We start from the raw sequence: 22277 nt of genomic DNA on the forward strand, positions 1-22277 counted from the left end.
TGGAGTATAATACAGGAGGTAACTCAGGATCAGTAATGTAATGTATGTACACAGTGACTGCACCAGCAGAATAGTGAGTGCTGCTCTGGAGTATAATACAGGAGATAACTCAGGATAACATCATTACCTTTAAAATTATCAAGATATTTTTTTTTTATCTATTTTATTTTTGAGATTTACTTGGACGCCACAAGTACAATGTGAATGAGATCTGCACCCGGAGCTCCGGTGTCTGGGGCGTGTACACACTCCACATATAGACACTGTGAGTTACTGAGGTAGTTGATAATACGAGTCTTATCATGAAGGGATTGTGCAGAATTTGGATATTGATGATGTATCCTACATTGGTGGGGGTCCGGCAATCGGCACCCCCCCAGCTAATCGGTGGAGATGCCGGCTGTCGGGCTTCTGACAATCTGGTGTTTTAGTGATTCTTATCAGTGTAGATGAGCGATGGAGGCCTGCTGGTGACGTTTGCTCGGGGTGACCGCCCCGTCCCGGCACAGGAAGACTTTCTTGAAGGTCTTTCTGAAGGACTTCAACTTGTAGACGTACATGACGGGGTTGAGGGCAGAGTTGGCGTGGGTGAGGATGATCCCGATGTCCAGGATGACGGGGGGGATGGAGCAGTCCGGGCAGAGCAGGCTGATGCCGTTCATCACATGCAGAGGAGCCCAGCAGAGCATGAAGAAGAAGATGATGGTGAAGAGGGACGTGGCCGTCTTAAACTCCTTCATCCCTGCTCCTTGTTTGCCCGCGTTGCCCTGTTGCATGCTCGCCACCGTGCCGTGCAGCTGCTTCCTCACCGCAAAATAAATCTGGGTGTAGATGACGAGCATAATTATCACCGGCAGGTAGAAGAAGACTAAAGAGAAGAAGTACACCAGGTACGTCATGTCAATGACGTGGACGAAGACGCAGTATCCGTGCTGAGGCCGGGGCTTGTGCCAGCCCATCAGGGGCATTAGCCCGCTGAGAAATGCCACAATCCAGGCTGTGACGATGAGGATGAACGTGTTGCCGGGGGTCATTATACTCTTGTACCTCAGGGGGTTGAGGATGGCGATGTAGCGGTCCACGGAGATGGCGAGGAGGCTGAAGGTGGAGCTCATGGTGAGCATGATCAGGATGGAGAGCATCAGCAGGCAGAGCTCCAGGTTGTATCGGGGGATGCCTATGAAGGTCAGGATGGCACACGGAATGGCAAACGCTCCCACGCACACGTCCGCCACCGACAGGGACACCAGGAAGTAGTTGGTCACCGTCCACAGCTTCCGGTCTTGCATGACGGCGACGCACACCAGGATGTTACCCAAGGCTGCGGTGAAGGCGATCACGATCTCTGCGGCCGTGTAAGGGATGTTCAGAGCGAATATGAAGTCGGTGACGTTCATTGTGCAATTATTCTGGAGACGGAAGGATGGCATTAGATGGTGATACTGCCAGGTCCATTCATGAACAGATAATGGCATATGCTGATGCACGGACCGGCCACCAGTCTCCTGATCCGAGCTCTGCAGCCATATATGAGCCTAGGAGACTTGCAGCCGGTCCTTGCATCACATCCCGGGGGAAAGCATGCTGGGAGTTCTAGTGCTGCAAGTTGCTGACCCACTCTACTAGTGGTAGCAGAGCCTCTCTATAGGGGGTCATGCACACACCCAAATTCTGGATCCGCACTTGTGCCTGCAGTGCGGAAGATAAGTATTTGATACTCTGCCGTTTTTGCAAGTTTTTCCACCTACAAAGAATGGAGAGGTCTGTAATTTTTATTGCAGGTACGCTTCACCTGTGAGAGACAGAATCTAAAAAGAAAAACCAGAAAATCACATTGTATGATTTTTACATAATTAATTTGCATTTTATTGCATGAAGTAAGTATTGATCACCTACCAACCTGCAAGAATTTTGCCTCTCAAGGACCTGTTAGTTTTTCTTTATGAAGCCCTCCTACTCTGCACTTATTACCTGTATTAATTTCACCTGTTTGAACTCATTACCTGTATAAAAGACACCTGTACACACACTCAATCACACTCCAACCTCTCCACCATGGCCAAGACCAAAAAGCTGTCTCAGGACACCAGGGACAAAATTGTAGACCTGCACAAGGCTGGAATGGGCTGAGGGCAATAGGCAGCAGCTTGGGGAGAAGGAAACAACTGCTGGCACAATTATTAGAAAATGGAAGAAACAAGATGACTGTCAAACTTCCTAGATCTGGGGCTCCATGTAAGATCTCACCATGTGGGGTGAGGATGATTCTGAGAAAGGTCCGGAATCAGCCCAGAACTACACGGGAGGACCTGGTCAATGACCTGAAGAGACCTGGGACCACAGTCTCAAACATTACCATTAGTAACACACTACGCCATCATGGATTAAAATCCTGCAGGGTACGCAAGGTCTCCCTGCTCACGCCAGCACATGTACAGGCAGGTTTGAAGTTCACCAATGACCATCTGGATAATCCAGAGGAGACATGGGAGAAGGTCATATGGTCAGATAAGACCAAAATAGAACTTTTTGGTATCAACTCCTCTTGCCGTGTTTGGAGGACGAAGGATGAGTACAACTCCAAGAACATTTTCCCACCCATGAAGCATGGTGGGGGAAACATCATACTTTGGGTGTGCTTTTCTGCAAAGAGGACAGGATGACTGCACCGTATTGAAGGGAAGATGGATGGGGTCATGTATTGCGAGATTTTGGCCAACAACCTCCTTCCCTCACTAAGAGCATTGAAAATGGGTCAGGGTTGGGTCTTCCAGCATGACAATGACTCGAAACACACAGCCAGGGCAACTAAGGAGTGGCTCCGTAAGAAGCATTTCAAGTCCGGGAGTGACCTAGCCAGAGTCTAGACCTGAACCCAATAGAAAATCTTTGGAGGGAGCTGAAACTCAATGTTGCCCAGTGACAGCCCCGAAACCTGAAAGATCTGGAGAAGATCTGTATGGAGGAGGGGGCCAAAATCCCTGCTGCACTGTGTGCAAACCTGGTCAAGAACTACAGGAAACGTCTGACCTCTGTAATTGTAACAAAGGTTTCTGCACCAAATATTAAGTTCTGTTTTTCTATTGTATCAAATACTTATTTCCTGCAATAAAATGCAAATTAATTGTATGATTTTTACATAATGTGATTTTCTGGATTTTTTTATTTTTTTTATATATATAGATTCTGTCTCCCACAGGTGAAGTGACCTACGATAAATATTAGACCTCTCCATTCTTTGTAGGTGTGAAAACTTGCAAAATCAGCAGAGTATCAAATACTTATTTTCCCCCCTGTATAGCCTTATTGCAGCGCTATGGATGCTCGCGTACCTGCCTTATGTATGCAGCCATGTTCTCCCTGGGAAGCACTGATGTCCTACACTGCCCACCACCGTGCCTACGGTCCTATCAACGGCAGGGGCCACACTGGGTGACGTGGTCTGTACTGATTATATGTAGGAGCGACACTTTAAACATTTGCCGCCTGTATGGTGCAATATACATAAAGCTGCAATGCATGCTCTTAAAGGGGTATTCCTTATGGGGTAGCTTCTATGCCTAGCACTAGCAGCCCAAGTTCTGAAAAAAATAAGTTTCATAAGCTAGAAAAGTGTTTTCTACATAATAAAAGTTACTCCCATTACCCATGTCTATTCACTTTCAGCCTTTTTCACACGATAAACAACAAAGTTGTCATAATTAATAAATTAGTAAATGGCATTACAGAAAACAATAATATAATTTAGAAGATTACAGAGACGTTCACCAATTGAATAAGTGAATTGCCTGGGGCAGACGGCGTAGGAATCTATGCTGCCCCTCTGGCCTACTGAAGTAATTGCAGCTGATGTTTTTTCTCGGACTCACCTCAACATTAAGCGGTTTAAGTAGTAAGATAGGTGATGACCTCTAGATTGGTGCGGTTGCTTGTATAAATGCAGCGGTGGTCGCGCTGGGGCACTGCCGCTCCATTAATCCTCTACAGGATGAATCACCTAGCCAAGAGACAGCACTGATCTAGGCGATATGACTTATCCTGTGGACAGGTGACAACTACTTCTTAGAAGAAAACACCTTTTAATAAAAATATTGCATAACAGAGCAAATGCAGCACACACAATGCATACATTTATGCAGCCAGTGCATAAATCTGTACTTTATTTTTTGGAGTGTAGGACGCACCTTACTATAAGGGGAACTTATCAGCTCGGAAAATGCTATTCATGTGCACTTATAGGGTAAATCTGCAGGTAAAGGGTTCACAATGCTGCCCGGCCGCCGTACTGTAAATGTGGCTACTGGGAGACAATTAACTTATTTCCTCCCTGGAGCCGCTGGCTTTCAGTCATTGGGGGAGGGGGGCGCACACGGAGTGGCTACTGCCACCGCTCACTACTGATAGCCGCCCTGGCACTTAGACCTCACATCTGTGCAAAGCCAGCTGTCAATCAAAAGTGCCAGGGCGTCAGTAATCGCTCCGTACTCGTCCCCGTCACTGAAAGCAGCAGCTCCTGGGGGGAAATAAGTTTATTTTCTCCCAGAAGCCGGACTTTCAGAATTTATTAACGTCACAGATTAACCCTATATCTCCTCTTTATAACAGAGGTCGCTGTGTTCTCTTCCAAGATTCTTGTTAAAAAGTGCGTCCTAATATTCCCCCCAAAAAATGCAGCATATATATGCAATATATACTATTCAGGCATGCAATATCCACACACCATGGAGGAATAAATCTGGGAAAGGGGACTGATCTTTAGCAGGCAGAGAACTCGCTAGTCTAATGATCGGTGGTGGTCTCTGCTCGTGGACCCTCCATCAATGATCTTCTGACTTGTCCCACTTATTTAAAGGATTATTTCTCAACAAAAACAAATTATCCACAATCCATAGGATAGGGGACGACTTGCTCAAAGATCGAGGCACTGGTACCCCCCAAGAATGGTGCTCAGCAGCCCCGCCCTGGTGGTCATGTGCTCCACCTCCGCTCCATTTATTCTTTATGGGACTGTGGGAGAAAGGCTTGTCCTCCAGATCACAGGACTGCTGGGGGTCCCAAGCATCAGACCCCCTCAGTAAAAAGCAAATTTTCCCCTACCATATGATAAGGGACAACTTGTGTTTTTTTGGGGGGAATAACCCTTTAAAGTGTCGGCTTCCTGCACTTTAAATGATCCCTCACCATCCTGCCTGAAACGCGTTAACCTCATGTGTGGCTGCACAGGACTTACAGGGCTGCTCCATGTCTGATGACGGCCTGGACTGCAGGTCTGATGGTTACCGAGTCCGCAGCCTCCGGTCCTCCTTTTATCGGGGCGTCCCCTCCTGGCAGCAGATGCCGCTCTCCATCATTAGTGAAGGTGTTGGCTGTTGATTTGATTAATTAGCTCAGTAATTAGACGCGGAGGCTCTAATGTCCCCTCATGTCCCTCTCCGGAGGATGGAGCTGGGTCCCTATCGGGGCGTACAGCAGTCACACCTCGTCAGGAAAGCATCCTAATGAGGGAGCGCAGTGTCACCCGAAACTAACCCCACAGTGGGCGCTCGGTGCATGGTGTCACCAGTGTGATCTGCTTCATTAACGAGCTCCAAGAAAGCGAAAGGGTCCCCCAGATGTCCTACTCTACCAAAATAGTCCTGGAGTCAGAGACTTTCCCATGAAGATCCCATGTATGAATCCAGCTCTGGAGTATAATACAGGATGTAACTCGGGATCAGTAATGTAATGTATGTACACAGTGAGTGCAGCTCTGGAGCATAATACAGGATGTAACTCAGGATCAGTAATGTAATGTATGTACACAGTGACTCCACCAGCAGAATAGTGAGCGCAGCTCTGGGGTATAACACAAGATGTAACTCAGGATCAGTACAAGATCAGTAATGTAATGTATGTACACAGTGACTGCGCCAGCAGAATAGTGAGTGCAGCTCTGGAGTATAATACAGGATGTAACTCAGGATCAGTAATGTAATGTATGTATTCAGTGACTGCACCAGCAGAATAGTGAGTGCAGCTCTGGAGTATAATACAGGATGTAACTCTGGATCAGTAATGTAATGTATGTACACAGTGACTGCACCAGCAGAATAGCGAGTGCAGCTCTGGGGTATAATACATATAATATTTATATATAATATTTCCCGGCTCATTAACTGTTGATCAATCCCATTGATTCAGGAAGAGGAAAGGAGATGAGATTGATGGATCTGCTATTTCCAAAAAGAAATTAAAGAAGGAGAAGGAAAAGGAATCAAAGCTAGAAAAATTACTGAAGGTGAGTTACAGGGACGTGCCGTGCGCCCGGATCTCTATACATGGGTTTTACCAGTCACTTGTTAGTTGTTTGGCTTCTGAGTGGATATTCGTCCATTCTCCTGGGGAATTGCAGATATGTTCGCACATTTCTGGGGAGAATAGGATATCTTTTTGTCAGTGTTTTACACTTCTTTTCCTTCTTCGCTCTCGCTCAGGAGCAGTCGGAGCTCGTCTGGAGCATAAAGGACGAGCTGAAGAAGGTCTGCAGCACCAACGACCTGAAGGAGCTGCTGATCGCGAATAAACAGCAGGTGCCGTCCGGGGAAACGAATGTAAGTGCTCATCACCGGGACAGGACTGATCTAATGGATTCTCCTATTAATGACAGCAAGCAGAGATCTTAGAAACTGTAGAATTGATAAAGTGTTGTGTAAGAGATGAATAAATATAGGTCTCCTGGAATATATTGCCGGATTGTTACCGGTAAGTGTAAATCTCGTTAATTTCTTTGTGATGCCATAGATTGTGGACCGGGTAGCAGACGGCATGGCGTTCGGTGCTTTGCTCCCTTGTGAGGAATGTAAAGGACAGTATGTGTTCAAGACCGATGCTTATTACTGTACCGGAGACATCAGCGCCTGGACCAAGTGTGTGGCCAAAACACAGACCCCCAACAGAAAGGAGTGGGTAATACCGAAGGTAAAGGGCAGGACATTTCTAGTATTTGTCTTGTAGAATCCAGTCTTCAGTATCGTATGTAGAGGAAAACAGTTACTGCCCCCATATACAAGAATATAACTACTATAATACTGCCCCCTATGTACAAGACTATAACTACTATAATACTGCTCCTATGTATAAGAATATAACTACTATAATACTGCCTCCTATGTACAAGAATATAACTACTATAATACTGCCCCTATGTACAAGAAAAGAATATAACTACTATAATACTGCTCCTATGTACAAGAATATAACTACTATAATACTGTCCCCTATGTACAAGAATATAACTACTATAATACTGTCCCCTATGTACAAGAATATAACTACTATAATACTGTCCCCTATGTACTAGAATATAACTACTATAGTACTGCCCCCTATATACAAGAATATAACTACTATAGTACTGCCCCCTATATACAAGAATATAACTACTATAGTACTGCCCCCTATATACAAGAATATAACTACTATAATACTGCTCCTATGTACAAGAATATAACTACTATAATACTGTCCCCTATGTACAAGAATATAACTACTATAATACTGTCCCCTATGTATAAGAATATAACTACTATAATACTACCCCCTATGTACAAGAATATAACTACTATAATACTGCTCCTATGTATAAGAATATAATTACTATAATACTGCCCCCTATGTACAAGAATATAACTACTATAATACTGTCCCCTATGTACAAGAATATAACTACTATAATACTGCTCCTATGTACAAGAATATAACTACTATAATACTGCTCCTATGTACAAGAATATAACTACTATAATACTGCCCCCTATGTACAAGAATATAACTACTATAATACTGCCCCCTATGTACAAGGATATAACTACTATAATACTGTCCCCTATGTACAAGAATATAACTACTATAATACTGTCCCCTATGTACAAGAATATAACTACTATAATACTGTCCCCTATGTACAAGAATATAACTACTATAATACTGCTCCTATGTATAAGAATATAATTACTATAATACTGCCCCCTATGTACAAGAATATAACTACTATAATACTGTCCCCTATGTACAAGAATATAACTACTATAATACTGCTCCTATGTATAAGAATATAACTACTATAATACTGCTCCTATGTACAAGAATATAACTACTATAATACTGTCCCCTATGTACAAGAATATAACTACTATAATACTGCTCCTATGTACAAGAATATAACTACTATAATACTGCTCCTATGTACAAGAATATAACTACTATAATACTGCCCCCTATGTACAAGAATATAACTACTATAATACTGTCCCCTATGTACAAGAATATAACTACTATAATACTGTCCCCTATGTACAAGAATATAACTACTATAATACTGCTCCTATGCACAAGAATATAACTACTATAATACTGCCCCCTATGCACAAGAATATAACTACTATAATACTGACCCTATGTACAAGAATATAACTACTATAATACTGCTCCTATGTACAAGAAAACTACTATAATACTGCTCCCTATGTACAAGAATATAACTACTATAATACTGCTCCTACGTACTAGAATATAACTACTATAATACTGCCCCTATGTACAAGAATATAACTACTATAATACTGCCCCTATGCACAAGAATATAACTACTATAATACTGCCCCTATGCACAAGAATATAACTACTATAATACTGCCCCTATGCACAAGAATATAACTACTATAATACTGCCCCTATGTACAAGAATATAACTACTATAATACTGCTCCTATGTACAAGAATATAACTACTATAATACTGCTCCTATGTACAAGAATATAACTACTATAATACTGCCCCCTATGTACAAGAATATAACTACTATAATACTGTCCCCTATGTACAAGAATATAACTACTATAATACTGTCCCCTATGTACAAGAATATAACTACTATAATACTGCTCCTATGCACAAGAATATAACTACTATAATACTGCCCCCTATGCACAAGAATATAACTACTATAATACTGACCCTATGTACAAGAATATAACTACTATAATACTGCTCCTATGTACAAGAAAACTACTATAATACTGCTCCCTATGTACAAGAATATAACTACTATAATACTGCTCCTACGTACTAGAATATAACTACTATAATACTGCCCCTATGTACAAGAATATAACTACTATAATACTGCCCCTATGCACAAGAATATAACTACTATAATACTGCCCCTATGCACAAGAATATAACTACTATAATACTGCCCCTATGCACAAGAATATAACTACTATAATACTGCCCCTATGCACAAGAATATAACTACTATAATACTGCCCCTATGCACAAGAATATAACTACTATAATACTGCCCCTATGCACAAGAATATAACTACTATAATACTGCCCCCTATGTACAAGAATATAACTACTATAATACTACCCCCTATGTACAAGAATATAACTACTATAATACTGCTCCTACGTATTAGAATATAACTACTATAATACTGTCCCTACGCACAAGAATATAACTACTATAATACTGCTCCTACGTACAAGAATATAACTACTATAATACTGTCTCTACGCACAAGAATATAACTACTATATTCTCTTTCCCCATGACGGCACCACGGAGAGAGGGGATCCGCCCTTCAAGGACAGGAAACCTACAGATAAAAAGGGCGGCACCTCTCTCCCGCATCAGTTGGTTTCCTGTCCTTGACAGGGACCTACGGATGAAATCCTGAAGAAAGAAGATTTTACTTACCAGGCCCGACCAGTCCGGCTCAGGCAGCGGGGGTTCCCTGCCTCGGCTGGTGCGGTGTCCTGAAGCCCCAGAGCTGGGGCCAGCGGGCCTCTAGGGTGGCAGGGAGACGCGAAGCAAGCCGCGGTCTCCTGTGGCGTCGGGCCCAGGCGGTAAGTATAGAAGGCTCAGGTTGGCCTGAGCCCTGGGTCAGGGTCTGGGCCTTGTGCAGCACGCGCCCCGCATGCTTGCCGGATAGCGATTTGGCGTTTGGGCGGGTGCGCGCGCTCACCGACGCTCCCCCTCGCGCGCTCGCCGGAAGTGACGCGGGAGGCGCCCGGAAGTGACGCGGCCGCAGGAGCGGCGAATTCAAACGCGTGCGCGGGAAAGGCCTAACATGGAGGACACAGCGGTGTCCTGGCCAGAGGGGGGCGCTCCCCACAGCGGTGTTGGAGGGGGAGGGGGCGGTCACCTGCATAGCTTAAATTGCCAGGAAAGCAAAGGGAAAATGCTTCCTGGCATACGTGAAAATCAGCAGTATGAGTGACCAGGAGGTGCAGTCCCTGCGCCCCCACTCACCATAACCATCGCCTCAGAGGAAACGCACGAAAGGACCCTCCAGCGGCCCTCCGCGTCAACATAATCAAGGTGACGGAGGAAGCGGTCGGTCCGGCAGGTCTTCTCAGCGTGGCAAAGATTCCGGCACGGCATCAGCCTCAGCGAAAGACCCAGCTACCAGAGCAGGTTCCTCTTCAAATGCGGTATTCCCTCTCTCTCTTTCGTATAGGCGGTAAGTGATCTTCGTGAAAGTTCACTTGTAATTTGGACCCTCCCCCCTCTCTTTTCTTCTTAGGGAAGTTTAAAAACAGGGCCTGCGCACTTTGCGCAGCAGATCTACCCACCACATGGCAAAAGAGACTATGTAGCTCATGCATTGAGCAAACCATCTGTGAGGAGACCCCTAAGTTTGCTACCGAGCTCAGATCCCTAATAAAATCGCAAGTCGAAGATACCTTCAAATTCCTCCAAAAGGGGGGGAAGAAGCATTAAAAAACTAGGCACCTTTCCCCGGAGTCAGAGTCTAGTAAATCAGATGAGGAAGTTGCGGTATCTGAATCATCTGGTTCATCATCTGCTTCCTCATCTTCAGAGGACGGTGGTCTTAACTGTTTCCCTATAGACGGAACAGATAGCTTAATCAAAGCAGTTAGGGCCACCATGGGGTTTGTAGACCCTCATCCCAAATAGTTCATCCAAGACATAATGTTAAGTGGCTTAGGTCAGAAAAGAAAGAGATCCTTCCCTCTTAATGATCAGGTTCACGACCTGATTAAGAGAGAATGGAAGAAGCCAGAGAGAAAAGGGTTGTTGACCCCAAAAAGGAAATACCCCTTTGAGGACCCTGTATGCTCTTTCTGGAATAAAGCGCCAAAAATTGACGTGGCGGTAGCCAAAGCCTCTAAAAAATATTCCCTGACGTTTGAAGACATGGGGGTACTTAAAGACCCTATGGACAAAAAAGCGGACTCCTTTCTGAAAGGAGCCTGGGAAGCGGCAGGGGGGGGGGGTTAAAACCGGCAGTGGCAGCCACTTGCACAGCCAGATCCTTGATAGTTTGGCTGGACCAGCTGGAATCTCAGCTAAAAGACAAGGCTTCAAGGGAGGATATTATAGGGACCATCCCTGTGATGAAAGGCGCAGCGGCTTTTCTGGCAGACGCCTCAGCCGACTCCGTCAGACTGGCAGCCAGAGCAGGGAGTTTTTCAAATGCTGGCCAGGCGACCTCCAAACGAAATCCAAACTGCTCCATCCCGTGTGAAGGGGAATTTTTGTTCGTACCTACCCTGGATGACATCCTGGATAAAGCCGGGGATGACAAAAAACGATTCCCGGTCCTCTCCGGTTCATCATTCAGGAAGGGTTTTCGGAGCAAAAAATTCATGCGAAAGAGGCCCCCCAAAGATCAGGACAGGTGGGAAGATAGGAGACAGAAGAAAGCCAAGGGGTTTATGTTCAACAGGCCCCTTAGTGACAGCAAGAAGCCCGCCCAATGAAACGCAGCCCCAGGTGGGGGGAAGGCTGCTCTATTTCCTCCCAGCCTGGGAAAAGATTTCAAATGTGGGCTGGATTTTGGGCCTGATAAGATCTGGGCTAAAACTCCAGTTCCTCTCCACTCCCCGAGGAAATTTCACAGTAACCCCCGTAAGGTCCTCAGCGGTAGAGCAGTTGGCTCTAGAACAGGAAGTCCTAGACCTAGTGGACAGAGCAGTCCTGCAGGAGGTCCCAGCTCAGGAAGCAGGCGAGGGGTTTTACTCCCCACTATTCCTCAGGAGAAAACCGGATGGTACACTCAGGACTATCGTGAACCTGAAGAAATTAAACAAGTTTCTAAATATACAACCTTTCAAGATGGAGTCAATAAAAACTTGTGTGAAATTACTGTTTCCAGGCTGTTTCATGACTGTCTTAGACCTAAAAGACGCCTACTATCATGTCCCCATTCACAGGGACTACCAGAAATTCCTGAGGGTAGCCATACCAATAAGGGGCACAATCAGACACTTCCAGTATGGGGCCCTTCCCTTCGGGTTAGCAATAGCCCCCAGAGTCTTCACGAAAGTGATGTCGGAAGTCATGGCTCATCTGAGGGAGAGGAACATCCTGATAGTCCCATACCTGGACGATCTACTGGTTATAGGCAACTCGTTCAGCCACTGCAAAGACCAGCTAGCAGTAGTCATGGATTCTTTGACAAGTTTGGGATGGCTTCTAAATCTAAAAAAATCCAGAGTGGAGCCAGTTCAGCTACAGGAATACTTAGGTATCCTGTTAGATTCAAGAAGTCAGGAATGCCGTCTTCCGGAAGAGAAAGTCCAAAATATGATAGCCCGTGTGTCCTATGTGAGGAAGCATCCGGTTATGACACTAAGGGGAGCAATGTCCCTCCTCGTTCTATGACTGCCTGCATCCCGGGTGTCCGCTGGGCTCAGTTGCACACCAGGGTCTTACAATGGGAGATCTTGAGGGCGGAAAAATCTCTAAGAGGGCACTTAGAAGGACGACTGACCTTATCCTCAAAAACTTTACTTTCCCTAACATGGTGGACAAAGAAAGAAAATCTAGGCAGGGGCGTCCCATGGACAATACCGTCACCCCAGATTCTGACGACAGATGCAAGCCCCAGGGGGTGGGGGGCTCATCTAGACCGAGTGGCTCAGGGAGTCTGGGCAAAGGGGGTGGAAGGTTCTTCCTCCAGTTGGAACATGAAAGAACTTCTGGCGGTGAAGTATGGCCTCTTGGAATTTCTAAACGTGTTAAAGGGTTACCACGTGAGAGTGTTCTCGGACAACCGAGTAGTGGTGGCATATCTAAATCACCAGGGGGGTACCCGGTCCATCTCCCTTCTTCAGGCGTCAAGCTCCATCCTCCACGTAGCAGAGAGGAATCTAGAGTCCTTATCAGCTCTGCACATAAAAGGGTCAATGAACGTCACGGCGGACTTCCTAAGCCGTACCCAGTTGAGACAGGGCGAATGGGAGTTGAACCAGCTAGTGTTCAAAAAAATCACGAGGGCTTGGGGAATCCCATGTATAGACCTATTCGCCAACTGGAAAAACAAAAAGGTGGGCACGTTTTGCTCGATCGACCCCAGGGGGAACCCAGTAGCACTAGACGCTTTTTTGATTCCATGGGGCCACCAGCTAGTATATGCCTTTCCTCCGATTGCTCTCATTCCGGCAGTTCTGAGGAAGATCAGGGAAGACGAGGCGAATGCGATCCTGATCGCCCCTTTCTGGCCAAGAAGGCCTTGGTTTTCCTGGCTGAGGATCATGTCCGTCTCCGACCCCTGGGTCCTTCCGGAAGTTCCGGACCTGCTGTCTCAGGGTCCAGTACTACACCCGCAGGTAACAAACCTGCACTTGACAGCTTGGAATTTGAGAGGTCACTCTTGAGGGATAAAGGGTTTTCCCCCAATCTAATCTCTACCTTGCTGCAGAGTAGGAAACCTGTAACTACTAGGCTCTACGGGAAAACTTGGAAGAAATTCCTTTCCTTTGCAGGTACGGATATAGTAGGGGAGGCCCCCGTGGTTACCATCCTGGAGTTCCTTCAGAAGGGGTTGGAACTGGGGTTGGCCACGAGCACGCTGAAGGTTCAGGTGGCAGCTCTGGGAGCCCTGTATAACTGCAACCTGGCAAGGGATAGATGGGTCTCCAGGTTCATCAGAGCATCTCATAGATCCAGGCCCATCCCCTCCCGGAAGGCTCCTCCGTGGGATTTAAATCTTGTTCTTTCAGCCCTGACCAGAGGCCCCTTTGAACCTCTAGGGGAAGCGTCCCTTAAAATCTTGTCCCTTAAGACGTCCCTTCTGGTAGCCCTCACCTCGGCTCGCCGCATTAGTGATATCCAAGCACTATCCGCAGGACCCCCTTTTACACAAATACTAGACGACAGAGTGACGCTTAGGACCGACCCTGCGTACCTTCCTAAGGTGGGATCCCTTTTTCACAGGTCACAGGAGGTTACCCTCCCTTCCTTCTGCGCAGCCCCAAAAAACAAGGGGGAAGAGGCCCTACACACCTTGGACGTCAGGAGGTGCATTATGCAATATTTAGAGGCCACACGGGAGTGTAGGAAGGACAGGTCTCTTTTTGTGTGCTTCCAGGGATCTCGGAAGGGACAGAAAGCTTCCAAAGGAACCCTGGCAAGGTAGATAAGGGAAGCCATTTCCCTGGCTTATTCCTCAAGCGGGGAAACAGCGCCGGTGGGCTTAAGGGCGCACTCGACAAGGGCAGTGGCAGCCTCCTGGGCGGAGAAGGCCGGAGCTTCAATCGAACAGATATGTAGAGCGGCGACCTGGTCTTCTCCCTCCACGTTCTTTAAACACTACCGGCTGGATCTAACATCGTCTTCAGATCTTACCTTTGGCAGAAGGGTTCTGGAAGCGGTGGTCCCTCCCTAATCTACACTGCTCTGCAATCTCTCCGTGGTGCCGTCATGGGGAAAGAGAGAGTAGTTACTTACCGGTAACGAAATTTCTCGGAACCCATGACGGCACCCGTACATTCCCTCCCCTTTTTTCTTACAGATGGGTGTGCACAATCGTTACTACCTGTTGTTTAGTCACAGGGTGTGTCTGAAAAAAAAAAAAATATATATATATACATATATAGTATATATAATAAAAATGCCATATTTGGTGTTACTAACCTGGCGGTCCTCTCGGTGCTCTGTAAACCAACTGATGCGGGAGAGAGGTGCCGCCCATTTTATCTGTAGGTTTCCTGTCCTTGAAGGGCGGATCCCCTCTCTCCGTGGTGCCGTCATGGGTTCCGAGAAATTTCGTTACCGGTAAGTAACTACTCTATACTGCTCCTACGTACAAGAATATAACTACTATAATACTGCCCCCTATGTACAAGAGTATAATTACTATAATACTGCCCCTATGTACAAGAATATAACTACTATAATACTGCCCCCTATGTATAAGAATATAACTACTATAATACTGTTCCTATGTACAAGAATATAACTACTATAATACTGCTCCTACGTACAAGAATATAACTACTATAATACTTCTCCTATGTACAAGAATATAACTACTATAATACTGCTCCTATGTACAAGAATATAACTACTATAATACTGCCCCCTATGTACAAGAATATAACTACTATAATACTGTCCCCTATGTACAAGAATATAACTACTATAATACTGCCTCCTGTTGACGAGTATGTGAAGCTATTATATTAGTTTTCAGTGTAATTACGGTGTTGCGGTCAGTAATCCTCTTTTATCCTCCGGTTTTCTGTATACAGGCTTTCTATGAGGTTCCATATCTGAAGAAGTTCAAGTGTAAACGACAGGACCGCGCCTTCCCTCCTGCCGCCCCCGTGCCCGTCTCTGCTCCGGTCACCACCGCTCCGGCTGTTAAAGAAGAGCCGTTACCGGAGGGTGAGTGGCCGCTTTCTTTATGGATATTTTGCTACTGACACTAGAAGGTAAATGTCATTCAATTTCATTAATAGGTAAACCATTGACTAAGATGATGGTTCTGGTTGTTGGTAAACTGTCCAAGAATAAAGAGGAAACAAAGGCTTTAATTGAAGAGTTGGGCGGAAAGACGACCGGATCTGTAAATAAGGCCACAGTTTGCATAAGCACCACGAGTAAGTACCGAGCCGCAGAGTCCCACGTCCACAGAACCACTGTGTGTGTGTGTGTGTGTGTGTGTGTGTGTGTGTGTGTGTACAGGGGGGTGTACGTGTGTGTGTAGGGTGGTCAACTGCAGCGAGTGCGTGGGTGACGCATTCTCTGCTCCTCCTTCTGTCACTAACTGCATTTTCTTCTCTCTGCTATACCAATGCCTCTTATGTTCCTTTTTGCCCCGGCTTCAGCCTTTCATTCTATGTCCCTTTTTGTTTTTCCCCTCCTCTCTACACACCTTTCTGCTGCTCCTGCCTGTACGACGTTTTTCTGCTTAATCTTCCCTCTCCGCCCACCCCCTTGTGCTCCACCCTCCGCCCACCCCCTTGTGCTCCGCCCACCGCCTCCGCCCCCCCCTCCTTGTGCTCCATCCACCTCCTCCGCCCCCCCCTTGTGCGCCGCCCTCTGCCGCCGGTCCCCCTTGTGCGCCGCCCTCTGCCGCCAGTCCCCCTTGTGCGCCGCCCTCTGCCGCCGGTCCCCCTTGTGCGCCGCCCTCTGCCGCCGGTCCCCCTTGTGCGCCGCCCTCTGCCGCCGGTCCCCCTTGTGCGCCGCCCTCTGCCGCCGGTCCCCCTTGTGCGCCGCCCTCTGCCGCCGGTCCCCCTTGTGCGCCGCCCTCTGCCGCCGGTCCCCCTTGTGCGCCGCCCTCTGCCGCCGGTCCCCCTTGTGCGCCGCCCTCTGCCGCCGGTGCCCCTTGTGCGCCGCCCTCTGCCGCCGGTCCCCCTTGTGCGCCGCCCTCTGCCGCCGGTCCCCCTTGTGCGCCGCCCTCTGCCGCCGGTCCCCCTTGTGCGCCGCCCTCTGCCGCCGGTCCCCCTTGTGCGCCGCCCCCTCTGCCGCAGGTCCCCCTTGTGCGCCTCTGCCGCCGATCCCCCTTGTGCGCCGCTCCCTCTGCCACCGGACCCCTTTGTGCGCCGCTCCCTCTGCCGCCTTTCTTCTCAGGACTGTGTTCTTGCTGGAAGTATTTGTATTCTTCTTACCTGTTTACATTGATCATCTACAGAGGAGGTGGAGAAGATGAATAAAAAGATGGAAGAAATCAAAGCCGCCAACTTGCGGGTGGTGAGTGAGGATTTCCTCAAGGAGCTGCAGTCTGGGAAGAGCGTGCAGGAAGTTCTAACCCAGCACGGGATTTCTCCCTGGGGGGCCGAGGTCAAGACAGAAGTGGACGCCAAGCCAAAACCCAAATCTAACACTGGGAAGAGTGCGGGGAAAGTGAAGGAGGAGCAGGGTGAGTGCAGCAGGCCGCAACTAATCCACAAGTAGGACGACCAGAATGGTGTCAAAATCTGCAGATGAGCCATTGGATGAGATATCATGCAACCATGCGAGACCCCAACATCCCCGACTTCCAAAAACCCGGCCCACGTAGGATATATCTATTATTGTGATGTTGTAGCATGTAACAGAATTATTTCCTAATCTCAGGAGGAAGCAAATTGGAGAAAAAAATGAAATTGACTGTGAAAGGCGGAGCAGCCATCGACCCAGACTCCGGTAAGCAACTGTATGTGACTTTGGGGCATATTCTCTGGTGGCAGATTAAAGGGGTTGTCCATTATGTAGATAATGGTGACCTATCATGAGGGATCGGTGAGGGTCTGGTATCCCCAAAACAGTTGTTTGCACATCCAGCCTTTTGCAGAACGCCGGACCTCCGCTGGGTGTTTCCCTCTTTCCTGCTACGTCAATGTCTTCTCTTCTAAAATTTTGAATATTTTATTTCAGGACTGGAAAATTCATGCCATGTGCTGGAGAAAAGTGGCAAGATCTTCAGTGCTACCCTGGGCCTGGTGGATATAACCCGAGGGACGAACTCTTACTACAAACTGCAGTTAATCGAGCACGACAGAGACTCCAGGTCTGTGCTTCCCGGGGAGGCTGTGGATGGGGGGGTCTGTGCTTCCCGGGGAGGCTGTGGATGGGGGGTCTGCTCTTCCTGGGGAGGCTGTGGATGGGGGGGGTCTGCGCTTCCCGGGCAGGCTGTGGATGGGGGGTCTGCGCTTCCCGGGCAGGCTGTGGATGGGGGGGGTCTGCGCTTCCCGGGCAGGCTGTGGACTGGGGTCTGCGCTTCCCGGGCAGGCTGTGGACTGGGGTCTGCGCTTCCCGGGCAGGCTGTGGACTGGGGTCTGCGCTTCCCGGGCAGGCTGTGGACTGGGGTCTGTGCTTCCCTGGCAGGCTGTGGACTGGGGTCTGTGCTTCCCTGGCAGGCTGTGGACTGGGGTCTGCGCTTCCCGGGCAGGCGGCGGACTGGGGTCTGCGCTTCCCGGGCAGGCGGCGGACTGGGGTCTGCGCTTCCCGGGCAGGCGGCGGACTGGGGTCTGCGCTTCCCGGGCAGGCGGCGGACTGGGGTCTGCGCTTCCCGGGCAGGCGGCGGACTGGGGTCTGCGCTTCCCGGGCAGGCGGCGGACTGGGGTCTGCGCTTCCCGGGCAGGCGGCGGACTGGGGTCTGCGCTTCCCGGGCAGGCGGCGGACGTGGGTTGTATCCTTCCAGCTCCTCCACTATCGCTCCTCGGAGTGGCGTTGCCCAGTGCACCCACGCAGGCAGGTAATGATTCTCTTCTTGTGCATTTTGCAGGTATTGGGTGTTTCGTTCCTGGGGTCGTGTGGGAACAGTTATTGGAAGCAATAAACTGGAAGAAATGACCTCCAAAGAAGACGCCATAGATCATTTCCTGAACCTGTACCAAGAAAAGACGGGAAATGCCTGGCACTCCACAAACTTCACCAAATACCCCAACAGGTTCTACCCTCTGGAGATAGACTATGGGCAGGTATGTGGCCATAGCGGGTCCTGTTTGGTCTACCTGGACATCCTGCATGTGTCTGTACTCCATATACAGAATGGGACGCGTCCTCTATTAAAAGAGCTATCCCAATATTCATCGTCTATCCAGTCTTATGGTGATTATTATATTTGTGCTTTTTCCTGTACAATGTTCTGGGGTTTTGCAGGAGGAAGATGTAGTGAAGAAACTCTCAGAAGGAGCCGGTGCAAAATCCAAACTTCCCAAACCGGTGCAGGAGCTCATCAAGATGATATTTGATGTGGAGAGCATGAAGAAAGCCATGGTGGAGTTCGAGGTATTTTGCCTTTTGTAAATTTAATTTATAATAGACGTTAAAGGGGTCTGATTATCATTTGGCCTCCAGTGTGTAAAACCCCCGCTCCTCCCAACATGGAGTCATTAGGGCGTATTCAGATATCGGAAATGCCGCATGCTGTTTGGCGATGCTATAGTTCCGTGCACTTTTTTAAAAAAATTTTTCTATGTAGATTTATCTGGCAAAAAAATTTAGCTAAGTAACAATATTAAAGGAAAAAACAAACGTGTTCTTATGTTTGTGGCTTTTTTTTTTCTTCTGATTTAATTTACCAATGGGTTTTGTTATCCATCACGTGGGAGGACGACCAAAATTTACCCACAACCACTGTTCTTGCTGCATGATGTTGCTAGCAGTGAAACTTTCACTATGAAGTCTCCAGACGCTGATGTTTCAGTGTGACCCTTTGAAGAGAATGCTGCATTATTGGCAAAGCTGCCAATTCTTGGCTTCTCTGGTGCATGCCAATCAATTTGTGCAGGGCTTGGAGCACAGGTCCCACTACAGGACGTCGGCCATCGTGGAATCTGTTTTGAGCCACATTGTAGGGCTTTTGCAGTGCTCCTCGTATTCCTCCTCGCACTAAGGAGAAGATACCGTTCCTACTGTTGGGTAGGTGCCCTTTTTTTGGCCCTGTCTAACTGTTCTCGTCTCCTTGTGACTATGCGAGGAGCTGGACGACTTGTGCCATCTGATTGGGGTTCAGGTACCAGTCGAGACTAGGACACAAGGAAAATGCAAAACTAGTGACCACGAAGTCATCAGTGAACAGAATGGGGCGTTGTTGACGAAGCTGCCAATTCTTGGCTTCTCTGGTGCATGCCAATCAGTTTGTGCAGGGCTGGTAGCACAGGTCCCACTATAGGACGTCGGCCATCATGGAGTCTATTTGAGCCACTCATTTGCACCAAAACCAGTAACATGGATATATAGATATATGTCCTGTAATTCATTTTTTTTTTTTTTTTGAAGATTGATCTGCAGAAGATGCCATTGGGCAAACTGAGCAAGCGACAGATCCAGAGCGCCTACTCTATACTGAACGAAGTTCAGCAGGTGAGACCCGAGGGCTGGCATCTACTTTCTGGGCTGTGGACGCGGTCACATACGTTCTTTGCTCTTGGAAGTGACCGCAGCTTTAACGCTTTGTTTTAGGCCGTATCGGACAGCGCCACAGAAGCTCGGTTACTGGATCTGTCCAATCGCTTCTACACGTTGATACCTCACGACTTTGGAATGAAAAAGCCGCCTCTCCTAAATAACGTGGACTACATCCAGGTCAGTGGGCGACTCTGGTGACTCCATGCTTTGCCCGTCAGGTACCGGCGCGGCTCGTACATTTTGCGTAACGTTTCTCTCTGATGTTTCAGGCTAAGGTGCAGATGCTGGACAATCTGCTGGACATCGAAGTGGCTTACAGTCTCTTAAGAGGCGGCACAGACGACTCGGAGAAAGATCCGATCGACGTGAAGTATGAAAAGATTAAAACTGACATTAAGGTAATGAAAAGCCTCCATGAAAAATGGCGTTTTTATAGTTACATTTTTCTAAAGGGGGTTATTCCACCAATACCAGGAAATCTATTCTTCAGCCCCTGGGTTGGGAGTAAAATAATAAGAATGGATAGCGGTATAAGGTTGTGGAAATCTTTACAGGTGGTAGACCAAGACTCTGAGGAAGCCAAGATCATTCATCAGTACGTCAAGAACACGCACGCCGAGACCCACAACGCCTACGACCTGGAGATCCTCGATGTGAGTAACGTTTCTCAGTTAGGCTCCTTTTAGAAAATCGTGGCGATTCACGGGCCGGTCACTTGACTACGTTTTTTGTACGTGGCTCCGTGCAGTCGTCTGCATCACGATCTACGTCCCATTCAGCGCCATTAATACCTGCGTTCTCTCAGCTGCGGGGTGAATCGCTCATGATGTGACTTAGGCCGGATTCACGCATTCTCGTGGGCCGGCCGTGCGTCTCCTGACCAAAACTGGAAAGCCTCATATATCCAGGACCCCCGCAGAATAAAGGGGCAAGTGCATGCTGTGGCACTTGCTTCTTTTGTAATGTTCGCTTTTGCATTGCATCCTCATAGGCCACACCTTTATTCTGCTAGGACTTGTGCCTTAAAGGAGTTGGCGTACAAGTCTGCAGTCACTCTGCGCATTGTGAGGTTTCTCCGGGAGTGGGCAGTCATGTGACCGCATTTTGCATACTTCCTACCACATTCCGACTAGACTTATATTGAGCAAGGCCGATCACGTCTAGTTGGCATGTGACTGCTTGTATGCAAATCACATACTAGTGCTCACGCAAACGCTATTTCTGGCAACCGAGAATCCCCACAGTGCGGATTCACAAGTCTGCAGTCACATAGAAATAGGGGCCCATATTCAGGGCATGTAGGGTGGTCCGCGCCCCGTTATAGGAAGTAGATTTCCAGGGAGGGAATTCGTCAGTCTGAGTTTTCTGATGTTTGATAATTCTTTTTCCTTGTAAAATAAAGATTTTCAAGATTGCGCGAGAAGGAGAAGGTCAGCGATACAAGCCTTTCCGACAGCTGCACAACCGCCAGCTGCTCTGGCACGGCTCCCGCAACACCAACTTTGCTGGAATCTTATCCCAGGGTCTCAGGATCGCTCCGCCGGAAGCGCCTGTTGTGAGTACACACGGGGGGAAATCGGGAGTCTATAATCTGCCATCCAGGGGCCACATGCAGCACCATTCTGCGTGGCCCCCGATCTACATAGATGTTCTGCGTGACCATCTCCGGATTACAGATGTGTCAGAAAATGGGGTCACGAAGTGAACGGGACCCCCTTTCTCCCCGCCGGGTGGACCCTGCACTCGTCAGACATCTAGGAAATGTATTTATGATACACCGTGTCATAAAATTGTTCCATATGACAATGTGACACTTGGCCAGAAAAGTTTGTGCACCCCCCCTGCTCTATTCAGACGCATGGCATTCCTTATCGTGTTACATAAGCGACTCCTCAGCCGTACAACCACTAACGTTCGCTCTCGTCTCCGCTTCCTCTTACAGACCGGTTACATGTTCGGTAAAGGTATCTATTTTGCCGACATGGTATCTAAAAGTGCAAACTACTGTCACACAATGCCGAGTAATCCGATAGGCCTGATCCTGCTGGGAGAAGTTGCTCTCGGAAACATGTAAGGAAAATCTTCATTTAACATTTTTTTTTTTTTTAATGAATGTTTGGAAAAATAATGTGGTTTGTCTGAT

At 47.7% G+C, this 22277-nt stretch overlaps 1 protein-coding gene and 1 pseudogene across 1 annotated transcript in view; one reads left to right on the forward strand and one right to left on the reverse strand.

Annotated features, from left to right (window-relative positions):
• The window catches only part of PARP1 (poly(ADP-ribose) polymerase 1), a 38247-nt gene that overhangs the window by 12609 nt on the left and 3361 nt on the right, over nt 1-22277 (forward strand). Inside the window, exons 5-20 of the mRNA XM_073671839.1 lie at nt 6181-6277; nt 6474-6590; nt 6781-6957; nt 15547-15682; nt 15757-15897; nt 16932-17159; nt 17357-17425; nt 17657-17789; nt 18507-18702; nt 18884-19012; nt 20006-20089; nt 20189-20311; nt 20404-20532; nt 20689-20787; nt 21537-21689; nt 22077-22204. Of these exons, the coding sequence (XP_073527940.1) occupies nt 6181-6277; nt 6474-6590; nt 6781-6957; nt 15547-15682; nt 15757-15897; nt 16932-17159; nt 17357-17425; nt 17657-17789; nt 18507-18702; nt 18884-19012; nt 20006-20089; nt 20189-20311; nt 20404-20532; nt 20689-20787; nt 21537-21689; nt 22077-22204 (2139 nt within the window). The remainder of the gene's footprint in view (nt 1-6180; nt 6278-6473; nt 6591-6780; nt 6958-15546; nt 15683-15756; nt 15898-16931; nt 17160-17356; nt 17426-17656; nt 17790-18506; nt 18703-18883; nt 19013-20005; nt 20090-20188; nt 20312-20403; nt 20533-20688; nt 20788-21536; nt 21690-22076; nt 22205-22277) is intronic.
• Nucleotides 305-1397, reverse strand: LOC141257854 (adenosine receptor A1 pseudogene; annotated as a pseudogene).

Source organism: Phyllobates terribilis, unplaced genomic scaffold, assembly GCF_046119375.1.
Source record: "Phyllobates terribilis strain yellow unplaced genomic scaffold, ASM4611937v1 Scaffold_3__8_contigs__length_932513732, whole genome shotgun sequence".
NCBI classification, from domain to species: Eukaryota; Metazoa; Chordata; class Amphibia; order Anura; family Dendrobatidae; genus Phyllobates; species Phyllobates terribilis.